Genomic DNA, 18,561 nt, shown 5'->3' on the forward strand with positions numbered 1-18,561 from the left:
AGAATATCGAATAGGTTGTGAGATTATATATTTGTCAAAAAATTCCTCATGTTTTCGGTGCTGAAGCAGTGGTGACGCGTAAGCACCAATAACGCACCTAAAATCTGTCAGACAACAGAAGAACACACTCTCTCTCACGCGAACACTGTAGACTTTCAACTAAGAACGATGTCAAATAAGAGTTCTGTGCTGACCACAAATATCCCCGACTGGGTTAGAGGTGTGCCGAATCCGTACTGGGAAAGGCATGGAAAATTAATAACGCGTTCTACGGAACCACTAAAGGGACATATGGTTAGCCGCATGCTAGCAATATTTACATTACAGTACATACAGTTTCACTTGCCAGCGACAGAGTAGGATGATGGTGAATGATTTGTAGATCCTGCGCACCACTGACAAATATCTAATCTTGTAAAATGTGAGATAAGTACTGCCGCTCCATAGTATAAACATGTGATTGTGAATCTCCAAAGTGAAAGTAAAACGATCGTGCGCACGCGCATTCAAAAGCGTTTTCAGTGCCCCGCATATTATAACGGCTCACTGATGTCCGCAGTTAATATACAGTATAATTACCCACCGATATAATTGCGAGAGAAAGTATTGGAATATATTTTTTGAACAGTTTAATACCTTATGAGCAGTTGATTTATGCTAATGGATGGACTGCTATGTTAATAAGTCCTGTCATTCTGTTACATTTTTATTGTATTAATACATTACAATCATTATATGGCTTGAGTTAAGAGAGCCTATCTTTAAATAAATTAAACGGTTTGTAATCATACAGATTAAAAGCATGAATGGTCTCTCTCTCTCTCTGTTTATGGGTGTGTAACACTAGCTAACGTGACGTGCATGCATGCATACAGGGAATGGGTGCTATTTTCGAATAATTCCTAGCAATTTTCGAATATAACTTTTGCTTGAAATGCCCATCCCTACTAACAAGTCAGTGTTTTTAAATCTGAAGTATCCCTGTACATTCTTACAGTGCAAACACCCTAGGCATGTAAACAGGTTTTTTTTTTAATGTCAGGAATTTCCCCTGCTTGTTAAAAAGTTACGTTCATTACAGTAGCCCGTACACCTGAAGCTCGCGCACTAAAATGCCTGTCTAACAGCGCCTGATTACTCAACTAAGTTATCTTTTGAGCTAATACTGTCAAAACACACAAGGTTTACATATAGACTCCATTGGTTATGTCTAAAATTAAAGTAAACAGTTCAGAGAGAAACGGATATTAGATGTGTGCAGGTCTTAAACTTAAAGGGTCAGTACTAAACATGCAGCCGACTGTCATTTTAAAGGGATAGTTCACCCAGAAATGTTATGTGTGTGTGTGTGTATATGTGTATGTATGTATGTGTGTATATATATATATATATATATATATATATATATATATATATATATATATATATATATATATATATATATATATATATATATATATATATATATATATATATACATATATATATATATATATATATATACATATATATATATATATATATATACATATATATATATATATACATATATATATATATACATATATATATACATATACAGTCTGGCGAGAACACAAAAAAATAGAATATATAATGTTTGGAAAATGGCACAGCTTTTTAAATATCTAAAATGACACTCTTAACATCAGTCAGTCAAGCATTATAAATATATTATGATAATAAAGTATTATTTAATTACAGAACTTTAGTAATTAGAATTAAAACTTGGTAACCATGAATGCATGCATATTAGTCATTTTAACTGAATTTAGGACTGGTGGTGGTGCTTTTTTGGTCATTCAGTGTTTCTGTAAAAAATGGGGGGGGAACTATCAATGATACTGATAAGATAATAATCGATTGACAACCCTAATTTCAAAGTTACTGTAAAATTGCTGGTATTAAAATCGATGATCAGCCCAACAGGTCTTTGTTTTGCAAACCGGTTGAAATTCAGGACACTCAAATCAAGGTGTGTTCAGAGTCCTCACCCTCAACGTGGCTATATAAAACATTTGTAACACTTAAAACAAACAGTGACATATACTCACTGTAATCTGTAAAAGGGAGTTCCTGACTAGTCACATCTGGTACTGCAGGAACAATTACAAATGACAGTTGAGCTAACTGAACATAAAAACAAGGTTGCAGAAGCAAGAAAACAGTCAAAAACTTATATAATCAAATTGCTGAACTAAGCATTATTTGAACAGTATTCTTGTTTCTTTTGCTTCAAGTGCAGTTTTAGGGACCATATTGATGATTAAAGCTTCCTTTTGTTTATATTGGTGTAGAGAAGTGAAAAATAAATGAGATTTTTTTAATTTGTAGGAGACTCTCTGTCCAGCCTTCAGAGGGCCATTGAAATGAAGGAATCCACCAAACAGCAGCTGAGAGAACAGCTGGACACTGTGGAGAAGGAGACGCGTTCCAAACTGTTGGAGATAGACTCCTTCAACACACAACTGAAGGTACGGAAGCCCTGAAAGACCTAAACACACACTTACACAAACAGACACGTCATTTTGTCTTCAGTAGTGTTATTTGTTTTAGTTATACTTGGCATTTTTGTACTTTTATGTTTTGCATTGTGTGAGTGCAGGGTGCAAATTTAACATTTGTGAAAAATGCAAGCAAAAATTGGCAAAAATTAAACTGAATAACTCACCAGTTAGTTAGAGCTACGACAATACATCATAGAAATGAATTTTCAGTAATTGTGTTGCAAGTGATTCAAATAACCTTGTACTGAAAAAACACATTTTAAATATCATCTAAATACTTACAGCAAGCAATTTATCATATATAGCTGTTTCGCGGCCAGTAAGAGAAAAATTGTGGCCAGTAAATTCACTCACCATTGAAAGTTGGGGCAAAATGTTAATTTTGGACCCTCTGTGTTTGTGCGAATGAAAGAGGAAGTAAGAGAGAGTGCATTTTGAGACATCATTGAGCTTCCACCCAGTGTATTTAATAAAACCAACAGAACACTGCTAATTTTGTCTTAATGTACCTTCAGAATAAGAGAAAGACCGTGTGTGATAAAGCAGAAGCATTTTCACAGTATCACACAATCTCTTGTTCCTCTCTCACTGTATCTGCCTGCTGCTCACTCTGTCACCCTGCCCTTCATCCTCCTCATCCTCTGTTCATCCTGGCTGACTCCCCCTCAACCCTTCCCTCCACCGTGTTTATACGGCTTGGCTGGCCCTCTTTGTTCTGACTTGATTATGTTTCACCCCGCTTTACCCTTCGTGGTGGTACAGTCCTTGGGGCTGTTCTATCAGACCCATGCTGCCAGGATGGAGAACCTGCAATCGGAGCTACTTATTGAAGAGCAGAGGGGGCGACAGGTAGACAACCTGATAATGCTGTTAACCCCCAGAAAACTACCACCAAACTATTACCCTCTACTCACAGCACTGTGCTCTCTGTTGCCCTGTATGAGGGGACTTAGAGTAGCACACTTCCAGTTGTGTCTTGTCTTAACTACTTCCCTTTACTAAGGCATCAACAGGGCTCTACAATAAGGATTTTTTTTTTTTCTGCTCAGATTTTTACATGCCGTTGTCACATTTTTATTAATGACCAAAATTAAAATACTACAAAACACCTAATAGTAATAAGTGGTAAATAATAATTAATAAATAAAATGATCAGTTGTTTTGGAAAGTTTGATTTAAACTAAATATGGCATATATGCATTTATAAATACATTTGTTGTTTTGATTGCTGGGCTACTGATCCATGGTTGAATGGTCAAATACACACAAAGTGATGTCAAAATGCCCGTCTTACAAAGTATTCATGTCAGTTAAGTGAACATAAATAGTTGGGAGAAAATTGGATGTTTATCATCACGTGGGTATGTGCATTAGGTCTTAAAGTTACAGCAGTCTAATATACCTGCTGCTGTGTGTGACATTACTGTTAATGAAACAACAAGAGAAAAATCACACACTGCTCTTGGCGAAATTTAAAAGCTTTAATAAGGGTCATTATATTCAAAATTACAATATATAATTGTATAAAGTATAATCAAAATTCTGGAAATTATGAAATCAGTCTTTTGTCAACCAGTTAAGTGGAATCCTGGTGGGACTGTGTGCTAGTTGTCATGATGACAGCAGAATTTAAGTCTCTCATACTGACCTTATGACATGGGTCCATCTATATTGTTGAGCCCTGATGAATAATATTTCTGAAGTAATAATTTTGGAGATTGTTTTTTTTACAAGCCTGTAGCTTGCACTAATTAACAGAGCAAAGGCTCTGATTTAGTTCAGATGTCATGTCTGGTCCGTTTGTTTCTCGCTCTGAACTTTAGATAAGTAAACTTAAGAGGCTCTGCGTTGTGCAGAGCTGAGTACACATCAGAACAGATGCAAACACGATGATGATAACGATGATGGTGGTGTGACCTTTGACCCGTCACCATATGGGTGGCTCTGTGTCTCTTGCAGTCAGGGAGCTCTGTGGACGAGGTGCTGTTGGACTGTCTTGCAGCACTGCTGACCTGTTTGAAGCATATACACTTCTACTTCCAGGTCATCCCTCCCTCTCCCCCCTGACCTTTGATTTCACCCTACACCATGTCCCCTGCTCTTGTGTCTCACTGCACCTCCTCCAACTCCCTTTGAGAAACCCATCAAAGGCAGTGCTGTAGCTATTCTAAACCTTCACGTATTGGTAGAAAGCTAAGCCTTTTTGTGCACTGATCTGTGGCAGATCATCATAATTATGCGTAAGGTTGATCGTGCTGCTTTTTTTCCCCCAAGACATGCGTCAGTTAAAGGTTCACCCAAAAATGAAAATGTGGTCATTAATTACTCACCCTCATGTCGTTCCAAACCCGTAAGATCTTTGTTCATCTTCGTAACACAAATTAAAATATTTTTGATGAAATCCAAGAGCTGCATAGACAGAGATGATATGGATAGTGTTATCAAAAGTACCGACATCGGTACTAGTCCTTTGATTAAAATTACATCCTTTGAAATCTCTTAGCAGCCATTAAATATTTTTTTGCATCATTTTACATTTGCATTCTAGTAATTTGAGAATATTTATTTTGAGGAGTTTTTAAAATAGAGTAGCTAGCTGTAAATTCCCTTACACCAGTTTGAGATATTGTAATGCAGTGATCTGTCTTTCTGTCCATTGGCTAGGATTTTAGCATTTATTTACTTGGTTGGATACTGAACAGTTCATTTTGGAATTCAAGCATTCTATAGAGAATGACAAATATGTAGCAGTGGATACAATCTAAATAGTTTTAGTTCACAATTTTTTTTTATAATTGTATAGGTTCATGTCATTTAGTTACATTGATCCTGGTGTGATCAAGAAAATTCTATACAGGCTTTCCCAGCAAAAACTACATTTAAAAAGAAAGAAGAAATAAATTGTCAGTGAAGTTGCTAACAGAAGCAAACCTTACATCTTCAGTGTGTGGATTTACAAATGCATTAAAAAGTGCATGTCTGGTTCGTGAAATCTAAACACTCTCACCCTTTTACTCTGGTTTGGTGTGTATATATGTGTGTTTTACAATTGAATGGCTAACTCTCTCTGTCCATCCATAGTCTGTCTGTTACCAAACCGCTTGCAGTCGTCTTTCTTGATTGTATAATTCAATGTGTCAATTGTGCTTATGTGGCATTCAACATTGAACAGAAATGTCGCTTCAATAAGAGATGCCAGACCAGAGAAAGATACACTTCAGTAATAAGTATATGCTATCAACAGGTCTGTCAGTTTAATATCTACAAAAAAGATAAAAAATACTGACTCCCTTACCATATCCTAATGGTTTTTCCCAAAGATCTTGCTTATTGGTGGAATGGTCAGGCATTACATAAGCAGCAGTGCTTTCATTGGTCTGCTAAAGCAGTCTGTTGTTTCCTCTCTTGTGACTTCTGTGGTTCATGTGACATTACCCAGCCGGCATTGCAGCCTGCCGTCATGAACGCAATTGCTATGCAATTTGCACCATGTACCATGCAAGTGTACGATTTACGCACACAGTATTGAAATATAAATGCGTTGAGTATGTTGTCAGTCAATTGTTACATTAGTGAGTCATTTGCCTGCCATTTATGAACATAATATATGATTATATGAATCATACAGTCAAGCACGCAGTGTATATGCTGTGTACTGTTTTTACATTTTCTTTTTTTTAAAATGAAAATATTTAGAGATAGCAGAGAGTATCAAATAGTCTGGAAAAGACGACTGAATCTTTTCAATATTTAGAAATATGATTCCCGTATAGAAATAATTAGAGACTGTGTGACTGAGACTTCGAACAGATTGTCCAGACAGCACTTGCAGCTGTGAACGTGTCTGAGTGTGAGAAAGAGCGCAAGCAGAGCCCCGTTGCCCCCTATACTCCCCCTTACCTGTCCTCCAATATCCCATCATGCATTGCAGGAGCTGAGAGAAATCCACAACAAACAACAGAGGCAAAAACAAAAGGAGCTGGAGGCTGACATCACCCAGCCATCGCATGACAGGAAGTCCACAGAATTACAAGAGTCTAGGTATTTTATATCCTTCCGTGGCTATTCTTTGCGTAAAAGAAGTAAATTGACTTTTTTAACAGGCATTCATTTTGTCCCTCACTTTCCCTCAGGTTGTCAGGAACAGAAGATGGTGTGTCTCCTGTATGGAGAGATGATGGACTGGGTAAAGCTCCCACTCCTCCTGCGTCTCAGGCTTGGATAAGCCAAGTGAGTGAAGAGGAGAACCACAGCAGAGGCGAAGTACAGGATAACCTCTCCAAACTCTTCACACAGCATCCACAATCGGGAAAACTACAGGCGCACTCCCCTTGGTCTATGGCAGGTGAGACAAAGATGATGTTGAACCAGACAGACGTGAATTGGATTGTTTTGCAGCTGCTTTTTGGTTGTTTATTCATATTGAGACATGTTAAGCTCACCCTAAATGGCATAACTCAATATAACTTTTCTGTGTTTCTGAAATAGATAAGATTCCAGTGACTGGCTTTAATCAGGACAAAGTAAAGGTGGTCTACTATAGAGCACTCTATCCCTTTGAGGCCCGCAGTCATGATGAAATCACCATCCATCCTGGAGATATAGTGATGGTAAGCAATTTTTAACATTCTTGATCAGCAAATCGGCATATTAAAATGATTTCTGAAGGATCATGTGACACTGAAGACTAGAGTAATGATGCTGAAATTTAGCTTTGCCATCACAGGAATAAATTGCAAAAAAAAAATTAAAATAGAAATCATTTAAAATGTAATAATACTTGAAAATATTGCTGTTTTTACTGCAGTTTAATCAAATAAATGCAGTCTTGGTGTGTGTAAATTACTTATTTAAAAAAAAAAAATCAAATCTTACCAATCCACAGTTTTGAAAGACAGTGTATATAGAATATTTAAAGCAATAGTTATCCACAATTATTTAATTTTGTTATTTTTGCATTTTGCATATAATTACTCTGTTTACTATTATACTAAGGAATAGTTTTAGCCCTACAGTGTGTGCTTTTATTTTCTGATTAGACTGCCATTAAAGTTTAAAGAATGTTAATTATATGATGTGCTGATTAATAATCTAATAAATCGCAAATGAATCAAACATCAATTTTGGTTGAGAAATTATCCTCCAAAGATAAAGTCATTATTGTGTTAAATGAGAAAAACATTATTAGACATTACAAAAGTAGCTTTAGAACTAAATATATTGCATGTAATAATGTAAGGTGACGTCTCGATCTGTGACAGGGCGGGGTGTATTAAATGCTTTAATTTTTTTTAAATGTTATTTGTTTGAAAAATTAACTGCGCCAAGTTAACGTGTCAAATCAACAGCCATAGTTCTGATGTGTGCTTGCCAGAGAGTGTGCAATTGTCTTTGCTTTGTGTGAGAGAGTATATGTTTGCTGCTAGTTTGTACATTTACTGACCTCTGACCCTGCCTCTATGCTCCCTTTGCTCTCTCTGCCTGAAGGTGAAGGGAGAGTGGGTAAGTCGAGGTTTCTGCTCCTTGTGCACTTTTATTCATTTCTAGTTTGCCTCTGATGTTCTCTGTTTTGTTCAACTGTCACTGAGCTGAAACAGACCCTGTACAGAGATCATAATGTGTGGCTACATGTCTGTGTCTGTTGTTGAGTTTTTTTCCAAGATTTCAGAGGCTTTGCTGTGTTTGCCATTAGATCACTCAGAGATGATGCCTCTGGGATGCCATGACCATTTAATCAATTTCCTGTATTTAATCAATTAAATGAGTCCTTTTGTTTCTTCACATACAGTCACAGTGCTCTGTATATTCCAGTTCATGTTTCTCTGATGTTTATTAAGATGCTGTGGTTCCCTGTGATTCTTTATCACCCAGTTATTTGTGATTATTGTTTTGTCACGTCCTGATTTTATGTCTCTCATTTGCTTTCTCTTTTCAGGTGGATGAGTCTCAGACAGGTGAACCTGAATGGTTAGGCGGAGAGATTAAAGGGAAGACTGGTTGGTTCCCTGCCAATTATGCAGAGAAGATTCCAGAATCTGAAGTTCCTCTTAATTTGAGAGCTAGTGCTGCTTCTAGTTCTGCCCCTAAATTGGGTTCCCATATGTCATCCGCTTCTTCAACAACCACAGCCACACCCTTGCAGTCAGTCTCCATAGAGTCTGCATCGATAGCCCCGCCCTCATCAGCCCCTCCCCCTCCAGGCCCCGCCCCCTCATCTTCCTCAACATCCAGTAACTGGGCAGATTTCAGCACTACGTAAGTAATTTGTCCAATTAAAAAATGTTACTAGCAAAGATAATTTTTTTCATTTCAGGTTTATCTGCATCTCTTTTGATTCTATGTTCTTGTGACTTATAATTCAGATGGCCAGCTAATTCTGCTGTGGAGAAGCAGGATAACGATGGATGGGATGCATGGCCGACCCAGCCCACTCAGCCGTCCCTGTCAGTGCCCAGTGGAGGGCAGATCAGACAGCGCTCTGCTTTCACCCCAGCCACGCTTTCAGGCTCCTCACCCTCACCTGTGCTCGGCCAGGTACATATACTCTCCAAAAAACTGCCCCCTACTATATTAAGGAATTTTTGCATTAGATTTCTTATATTTTCTTAACTACTTATATTGAATACGTACATGCATTTTAAATCAATAATTCCAACACAAAAGTTAAATAAAAGTTGACTGAGTCTCAGACCAGTCAGAATGTAGATGAGTTTGTTTCTATTTGATTCTTTCATTTGTTTCTATTTCTATGCATTACATCACTTTCACACCAATAAATCCACTGCAGTAAATTGGCGCCGTCAGAATGAAAGACCAAACAACTGATAAAAACATCACAATAATCCAAAAGTAATCCACACGACTCCAGTCCATCAATTAATGTTTTGTGAACTGCTCCATGTTTATAATAAACAAATTCATCATTAAGGCTTTTTAACTGTTTTTAACCATTGCTTCTGGCCAAAATAGTCCATATTGATGTTTTTTTGTTTTGAAAAATACACCGTTTTTTTGTTTTACTAGACATTAATTGATGAACTGGAGTCATGTGGGTCACTTGTGGTTTATTGTAATGTTTTTATCAACTGGTTGGACTCTCTTTCTGATGGCACCCATTCACTGCAGATGATCCATTGGTGAGTAAATGGTGTAATGCACAATTTCTTCAAATATGCTCCAACAAAGAAATAAACTCATCTACATCTTGGATGGCCTGAGAGTAAAAAATTGTTGTAAATTTTCTAGCAAATGAACTATTGCTTTAAAGACTGCAAGGCCTCGTTCTTTCAGGCTATTACTTTGTTGCTGCATATGAAAAGAATCACAGCATTGTTCATCATTTCATTAGATGGAAGTTATGATTAGGTGCTGAGATCTTGTGAGTGCATTACTGCTGATCTTTTTTTATTTAATTTTTTTTTTCATTTTTGAAAACTCTTGCTGTCTTTCTTGTTTCCAGGGTGAAAAGGTGGAGGGTCTGCAGGCACAGGCTTTGTATCCATGGAGAGCCAAGAAAGACAATCACCTAAACTTTAACAAGAATGACGTGATCACCGTCCTGGAGCAGCAGGATATGTGGTGGTTTGGGGAGGTGCAAGGGCAAAGAGGATGGTTCCCCAAATCTTACGTCAAACTCATCTCTGGCCCCGTCCGGAAATCTATGAGGTGTGTATATTGGTGATATACGATTACCATATTGGTTACTGGCTAATATTAGTGGATGTTAGCATATTAGAATGTTAATTTTAGTTTTCAGTCAATGCATCTGTTCAAAATAGTACAGATTTATAATATTATATTTGTAATATATATGTTTATCACTTTTTGCATATAACATAATAAATACAACCATTACGTCCCCATTATGAAGTACCAGTTTTATTACAAAAAGTAATGTTGGACGCACGGTTTCATCCAGACTGTGATTTTGAGTTTTTAATGTCATTGTTCTGTTTCAGTATTGAATCCGGCTCTTCAGACAGCCCTCCCAGTGTTAAGAGACCCAGCCCATCTCCAAACAAATCCACAGATCTCGGAGAAGGTCAGTTTACCAGCGACAGCTCGATAGATTGTGTTTCTCCCTCTCTCCTTAATCATTTTATATCTGAAAGTCTTTGTGTGATTTTGTGTAATCACAGAGTATGTGGCTATGTACACATATGAAAGCAGTGAGCAGGGTGACTTGACCTTCCAGCAAGGTGATGTCATCACGGTCACAAAGAAAGAAGGAGATTGGTGGACCGGCACTGTGGCCGGGAAGACCGGAGTCTTCCCTTCAAATTATGTCAAGCCTAAAGAATCTGAGGTACTTTGATTTAATTTGCATGAAAAAATTATTGTAGTCAAATAAGGAACAGTTTCAACCAGAAAAATCATAACAATAGCATTCTTTACCCTTTTTTTATTTCTAGGGTTTGGGATCTGCTGGGAAAACAGGAAGTTTAGGGAAGAAGCCAGGTGGGTGCTCATGTCCTCATGCTATAACTCTCATAAAACTTGTACCATATAACTTTTATGTTGGTTTAGTTGATGTTTGAGAGAATTTTAGCTGGAAAAAACAGCTGCAAGCAGCAGTTTTGTGGCCTTCATAACAAAACCCGCCCACCTTCAGTTACCGTTGCCATGACCGACAAGCAATGCCGCTCTCACACTACACACACGTTCTCATGCAATGAAAAATACATTGCAGAGCAAATAAGAAACTGACAACACACCGACAGAGAAGACAGAGTAGGTTACTTCTGATAAGAAACAAGGTCTCAGGACCCTCAGCTTTTAAATCGAGTAATTTTTAAAGAAATTCAAACAATAAATACCGTTTTGTGGCTCTTCATTGTGTCGTGACAGATCACTATATTGCCTCAGTTCAAACACGTGAACCAATCAAAGGACCTGTCATAGTTTAATGAGTGAGAAGATGACATGAAGTGATGCGAGGAGAGTTGCATTGAAAATGATTTCATATGAGGTGTGCATATAGTATGGGACGTCCCATATACAAACTGGCCATTGTTTTTTTCTACTTATTAGAAATGCGGTCTGTATACCCCTCTAAATTTAATAATGTCCCATATCTTAAAAACACTGCAGTAAAATGGTTTCATATGAGGTGTGCATATAGTGTGGGCCGTCCCGTATAAGAACTGACCATTAATTTCTTCTACTTATTAGAAATGAGGTCTTTATACCCCTCTTAATCAAATAATGTCCCATACCTCAAAAATGCTGCAGTAAAATGCTTTCATATGAGGTGTGCATATAGTATGGGACGTCCCATATAAAAACTGACCATTGTTTTTTTCTACTTATTAGAAATTAGGTCTTTGTAGCCCTCTAAAGTATAATAATGTCCCATATCTCAAAAACGCTGCAGTAAAATGGTTTTATATGAGGTGTATATATAGTATGTCCTCTATAACAGTGGTTCATGAAAAAAAAATCCAGAAAATCACATTGTATGATTTTTAAATAATTAACTTCCATTTTATTGCATCATATAAGTATTTGATCACCTACCAACCAGCAAGAATTCTGGCTCTCACAGACCTGTTAGTTTGTCTTTTAAGAAGCCCTCCTATCCTCCACTCATTACCTGTGTTAATTGCACCTGTTTGAACTCGTTACCTGTATAAAAGACACCTGTTCACACACTCAATCAATCAGACTCCAACCTCTCCACTATGGGCAAGACCAAAGAGCTGTCTAAGGACACCAGGGACAAAATTGTAGACCTGCACAAGGCTGGGATGGGCTACAGGACAATAGGCAAACAGCTTGGTGAGAAGGCAACAACTGTTGGCGCAATTATTAGAAAATGGAAGAAATTCAAGATGGCTGTCAATCTCCCTCAGACTGGGGCTCCATGCAAGATCTCGCCTCGTGGAGTATCAATGATCCTGAGAAAGGTGAGGGATCAGCCTAGAACTACACGGGAGGATCTGGTCAATGACCTGAAGAGAGCTGGGACTACAGTCTCAACAGTTACCATTAGTAACACACTACACCGTCATGGATGAAAATCCTGCAGCACCACTGCAGATGATCCAGAGGAGGCATGGGAGAATGTCATGGGGTCAGATAAGAGCAAAATATAACTTTTTGGTATAAACTCCACTCGCCGTGTTTGGAGGAAGAAGAAGAATGAGTACAATCCCAAGAACACCATCCCAACCGTGAAGCATGGGGGTGGAAACATCATGCTTTGGGGGTGCTTTTCTGCAAAGGGGACATAACCACTGCACCGTATTAAGGGGAGGATGGATGGGATTAATTATTCAAAAATCATACAATGTGATTTTCTGGATTTTTTTTTAAATATATATAAAATAAATGCAATAACAATATAATTTTTTGTCTCTTAGAAATGCACATTTGACATTGAGTTGACAGTAGTAGTTTGAGTTAGGATGCAGATGTAAATTTATGTTCACTATCAAAATCAGTAACATCTGTAAAAATTGCAACAACCTCCTTTTTTTATATGGTGAAATTTTATTTTTCTGACTGTTTGAGTTTTATTAAAATTAACCATTGTTCTTCCATAGTAGCATACATTTACATCATGATAACCAGAGTTAAAACCACACATATAGCACCTCAATACTGTGGTAAAAATGCAACTATATGGTTTCTAGGTAGCCTATTTATATGTAAAACAGTAGTCTAAATACATTTATTATAAATGCGCAAACGCTAGCCCCACATTTCTGCCACAATACCATGGTGCAGTTAGTGTTACTACAGTAAATCCATGGTAAACCATGGTGATTTGTAGATTGAAAAGCCTTCTGACTGTATCGTTGCACACAGTGTTCTGCTGTTTGTCAGCGCTGTTTTATCTGGATTTAAACTAGTTTATATCAGTTGACTGATATCGATTGATACTAGTTTATACCAGTCATTTGTGTTCTTCGCTGAATTCAAGCTCTTCTCACTGGATCTCACAGCGCTGTTTAGTGGTTGCGTGATCGGTGAGCTGCGCTGCTGTTTGAACCGAGCGGATATGGTCCGTGTGGCGCGGTACAAATGAGTAGCGCTGCGTTCCGTTTTTGCCGCATAAATGTTAAATTGAATATTTATCGAACTTGGTTTTTCTAGGAAAATTATATCACTATATAATTATAGTTATCGTTTTATCGCCCAGCCCTACCTCAAAGTATATCTGCTCCTGCGAGGCTGTGAACGGAACCACTGCTCTATAAGATCTGACCGTTCATTTCTTAAATTATTACATTAAAATCCCGAAATATGTCATTAATCTCATTTTATGAAAAGCACTCTGAAAGCGGGTTATCTCTGTGTTGGTCATGCAATTACTGTAATCATAGTAATACACTACTAATTTCAATCGCGGCTGGCTTGACCGTGTTTTTCTGAACTGCGGCTGGCTTGACCGCAGTGACAGGCCGTAGCTGTCGGGCAAGATGGCGGATAGCAGCGGTGCTGCATAATCTCTGCGTTCTGATTGGTCAGATCGCCTGTCAATCAAGCTCTTTGCGAACAGTCAATTACACCATCACAGTATTTTATTGGATAATGGTTCACCTTTTACCTGTGTTTTTCTTCTGTGTTCAGAGATTGCCCAGGTGATCGCTCCTTACACAGCCACCGGGACAGAGCAGCTCACTTTAGCACCAGGCCAGCTCATTCTCATTCGCAAGAAAAACCCAGGAGGATGGTGGGAAGGAGAACTTCAGGTCTGAATAACGCTGATGCTATTAAATACACCCACACTTTCTACCACAATAACACAAACTTTAAACATTTAATAGAATCTGCAGTTATAGAGGCAAAACCTATTTGGTGCTTTGTAATGTTACACCTGATTATTTGTGCTCAGATTTACTTCATTTAATTTATGACATCAGTGCTTGTGGATTGATATGATTTGGTGAAGCCAGTGAGGTATTGCTGTCCCTCATAAATTAGATTGTATGCTAAATTTTTACTTCAGATTCGTTTTAATGGCCCACTGCTGTTGCTTTCTCCAGGCAAGAGGAAAGAAGCGTCAGATTGGCTGGTTTCCAGCTAATTATGTAAAATTATTGAGCCCCAGCACCAGTAAGACCACACCCACAGAGCCCAATCCACCCAAGCTGCCAACACCCAATACAGGTACATGTAACTAATTCTGCGAGAAACTGGTTTCTCTTGGCACAGATTAAATGTTGTCTTTTGTCCAAGTATAAGCATTTAAGTATGTCAAGTTTGAGCATGTTGCCTCTTGTCATTTAGTACAGGCTAGGTTACTTGTATAATGCTGCCTACACACCATCCTCAGCTCTGTTTTTCATAGTATTTGCATGTCCTCATGGTTGATAAATAAAGGCGATCTACCAAATAGCTAAGCAAAACACTCTAGTAATCAGGAATAAAGGCATTATAGTATATTATACTATATTATATTATTCAAGAATAAATATTGAAATAGAGATTCTGAAATTGTCAGTATTTGAAAAAGATGTGAAGATGAACTACAGTTGTACAAAAACACATATTACATGTGTGTTTGTGTTTCCCCTCCATAGTGTGCCAGGTGATTGGCATGTATGATTACACGGCTCAGAACGATGATGAGCTGCCTTTTGGGAAGGGCCAAATCATCAATGTTTTGAGCAGAGAGGATCCTGATTGGTGGAAGGGAGAGCTGAATGGTTCCATTGGCCTTTTCCCATCAAACTACGTTAAGCTGACCACCGACACAGACCCCAGCCAACAATGTGAGTCCAGAACGTTTTCCTGTATCTTATACATGCACTCATGCTGAACCTCTCTTTATACTGCTCTAAGAAATTAGAAATAACAAATAAATCCTGCAATCCCTTTGAGAGACAATTGGCTTGAAGCGTCACCAATAATATCCAGTTAAATGGACTGTGCCAACACAGTCATTTCTTTCCAATCTTTGAGGACCTTCTCAAAATTAGTTTGTCCTCACAATGTGGTGAGTTATAGAGCGTCCAATGTCCACACCGAAGCCCCTCCTCTTCCTGTTTCCAGTCGACCTCTCACCTCATGTTGTAGAGCATTAAGTAGACTCATCTCTCTTTCTATCTCTGCCTGCATGCCGGTGTCCTTGTCATTGTGGCGTCCTGTGAAAAGTGTCTTGCAGAGTTCATTTAGTTCTCCTAGCTCGTAAAGATTTTGCACATTGTGGTTTTTCTTTCTTTCCTTTCTTTCTTTAGATTTTTTTTTTCCTTTTTTTTGGCTTATGTGCTGTGTTTTCCTCTTTCTAGGACTCTTATGTTGCCCATATCCCACTCAGCCTTGAAAGTCCTCAAAGCGACCCACTATCCCTTAAACCGTGCCCAGCGGGATGATGGGAGATGGAACATTGATCATGTGACTGCCCCCCCCAGCTGGCTTTGTGGCCAGAAGAGACGAATGCGACAGAGAGCAGTCGTTAACCTCAATATTCAGAACCGTAGACTCACGGGCAAAATTGCCAGCCAGCATCCTCCGCATTAAAGCAATTAAATAAACAAGAATGCCTAATATTTGAAGGATCTCTTTCCTTTTTTCTTTGACAAATTCATGAAATTAATCATTCACAATGAATTTGTACATTGAATTGAAACACTAATCAAAAAAAAGTGCTGGATAGTGGGTCCTTTTGTGGCTTTCTGTGATCTCGCCCCAAAGCCTTTAGGTAAAAAAGCTGTTATGAAGCAACCAATCAAAATGTGGTTCCAGTCAGTGTTAAGTTCCTCCGCTTCATCCGGCTAATGCACGCTTTCGCTCCTCCAAGCCCCACCCCCGGGTTTCTCATTGGACCATAGCACCACAGAATGACCCACTATTCATGAGTCATGATGTAACGGGGTGCAGTATCAAACATGTGTCATAACTGACGTGCTTACTAGTGTCATTGCAAACTCATCAAGGCTCTAATATGTGGAACTGAGACATAGCGATGTGTACAGCATATCCGACCAATTGAAATATCAAGATGTCATACCTTTCGGATGCCAAAGTGTGTCTAAAACAAGTCAAGTGATCTCGAAAACGAGTATACACCATGTCAAAGGTCCCCAAATGGTCGGATATGTGGACTTCATGTAGAATACTGTTGTGTGTCATTCAGAACAACCCCCCCCCCCCCCCCCCCCCCCCCACTCCTCTTCACCCCTTTCTGGTAAACACAGGTGCTGTCAGTCAATTTTACGGACAGGATGGGCGCCTCAGTTCATCCGGTCCAGTCACATGCCTCTTTGTGTCATTGTTTGTTACATGTTCATACCAAAACAGTGGATGAATTGATTTGTGTTTGTTTGTTTGGGTTTTTTTTTTTTTTTTTGATTGTTTGTTTCAATGTGTTTGTGTGATGGGGTTGAGAATTGGTGTTGCAAACCAAAAAAAAACTGCACAACTGCCACTTAAGGATAATGGTACAGTGATAGACAAAATGTTGCTTGAAGTGACGTACTCGTGAAGGGTTTCCTTACATGGTTGGATTTTCAGAGGGTTCATTTCTTGTATAATTGCATTTCCCATATAGATGGATGAATGCCTTTGTTTTGTATTGTCAATCGTTTGCTGTCATCATTCTGTCATGTTGATTGAATTTGCAATTATTTTTGAAATGTTGATTTTTGAGAACACTAGATTTCGAGGTGTTCTTGATATAACAGCTCACTATTTTTATAATGATCGAAAATTATGCATAGTGTTAAAAAAAATCCACTGCAGTATGTACACCGTCCTTTACTGGAAAACAAAAATATGATGGTACAAGTAGTGAATAGGAACATTTAGAAAGTCCAAATTTTATGAAATTGAGTTGTCATGCTTTGAATGAAACCCTAAACAGCATTAAGGAAAACATTAATGTACTGAATAGAAGCTTAATACCCTTTTAATCACAAATGCTTATGAATAAATAGACGTTTACAAGTGAAACACGAAAGACTGGAATTTTCATTTAAATGCAAGAACAAGAGACTGAGTTTTAGGACCTTTAGATCATCCAGTTTCTTGTTTTTTTCTGCTTGTTAGAAAGCAAACAAAGCATGGCATTAATTTGTACTCCTACAATATTGTACTGGCAACACATGAACTGATTTTGTTTTTTATCTGCCTCATAACAGTGTTGTAATTTTAATGGTGAGAAACAAGACATGAAATGATGTCTGTGTGGTTCTTTATTGGTTCCACAGTGTAAAGTATTTGAGGGTGCTGCTTTATTATTGGCTGGATGGACTGTCGGTCATGTCCGTGATCAGTCTCTTGCAAAGTTTTTGGTTTTGTTTTTATTTTAGGTGAACATCCCCATCCTCAGAATCCAGAAGCACAACCGCTTCCTACCCATTCAGTAGTCTGTAATAAAATGCATTTGTTCTGAATATCTCACCAAATTGTCCAAAACATTAACCGTTGTACTTGACTATTAAAGCATTTTATCAAAATAAAATGAATGTACAGTTAAAAACTCAACAATATACAACGATTCCTAGCTTTAAACAAAGTGTCATATCACCTTTATAAAAAATGTGTAACCATTAAAGAACTTCATGGCAACTGCAGACTGGCTTTATTTATTTATATATTTTCAATCTGCTACCAGATGAAGCATTTGTGTCAATATCACATGCATAATGTTTTTGAATGCACAATAATAATTCATTCATGACTCATATGGCATAAAATCAGCATTGCTTGAGTAATATGCCTGCATGCATGTTCTATAGAAGTAAATTTAGTTACACAGCTGTCTGGAATAATTGATTCTGATTGGGCAATCGCAGCATTCTGCGGTCAAATATTTTTGAATAGTTGAGTGTGTTCCTACAATAGCTGCTAGTTATGCCTCGTATCACTCCGTCATCTCTTTCTTCTCACATAATAAAGTAAGTTCAACTCAAATCAATGTTGCATGTCCAGTTATTTGGCAAGTGTAACGCTTTATATACACGCTTTGTTTTGCAATAATCATACATTTATTCCTTGCCTTAATGCAAAGAGAAAAAACATTCAGCTTTAATTTCCATTATTATTCTTACCAAAGTAATACAAGTTTGTTGTAAGTGCTTGATTTTTG

General features: G+C 37.9%; 1 protein-coding gene across 2 annotated transcripts in view; it reads left to right on the forward strand.

The window, feature by feature from the left end:
* LOC306873427 (intersectin-1-like) overlaps nt 1-18,561 on the forward strand; it is a 50,044-nt gene that overhangs the window by 25,281 nt on the left and 6,202 nt on the right. For both annotated transcript variants that reach the window (XM_079422698.1, XM_079422697.1), the window contains exons 16-28: nt 2,353-2,492; nt 6,457-6,566; nt 6,659-6,870; nt 7,014-7,135; nt 8,461-8,780; nt 8,888-9,059; nt 9,985-10,190; nt 10,484-10,566; nt 10,664-10,830; nt 10,937-10,982; nt 14,100-14,221; nt 14,516-14,639; nt 15,053-15,244. In XM_079422698.1, coding sequence (XP_079278824.1) covers nt 2,353-2,492; nt 6,457-6,566; nt 6,659-6,870; nt 7,014-7,135; nt 8,461-8,780; nt 8,888-9,059; nt 9,985-10,190; nt 10,484-10,566; nt 10,664-10,830; nt 10,937-10,982; nt 14,100-14,221; nt 14,516-14,639; nt 15,053-15,244 — 2,016 coding nt within the window. The remainder of the gene's footprint in view (nt 1-2,352; nt 2,493-6,456; nt 6,567-6,658; nt 6,871-7,013; nt 7,136-8,460; nt 8,781-8,887; nt 9,060-9,984; nt 10,191-10,483; nt 10,567-10,663; nt 10,831-10,936; nt 10,983-14,099; nt 14,222-14,515; nt 14,640-15,052; nt 15,245-18,561) is intronic.

Source organism: Barbus barbus, assembly GCF_936440315.1.
Source record: "Barbus barbus genome assembly, chromosome: 8".
In the NCBI taxonomy this organism is placed as follows: Eukaryota; Metazoa; Chordata; class Actinopteri; order Cypriniformes; family Cyprinidae; genus Barbus; species Barbus barbus.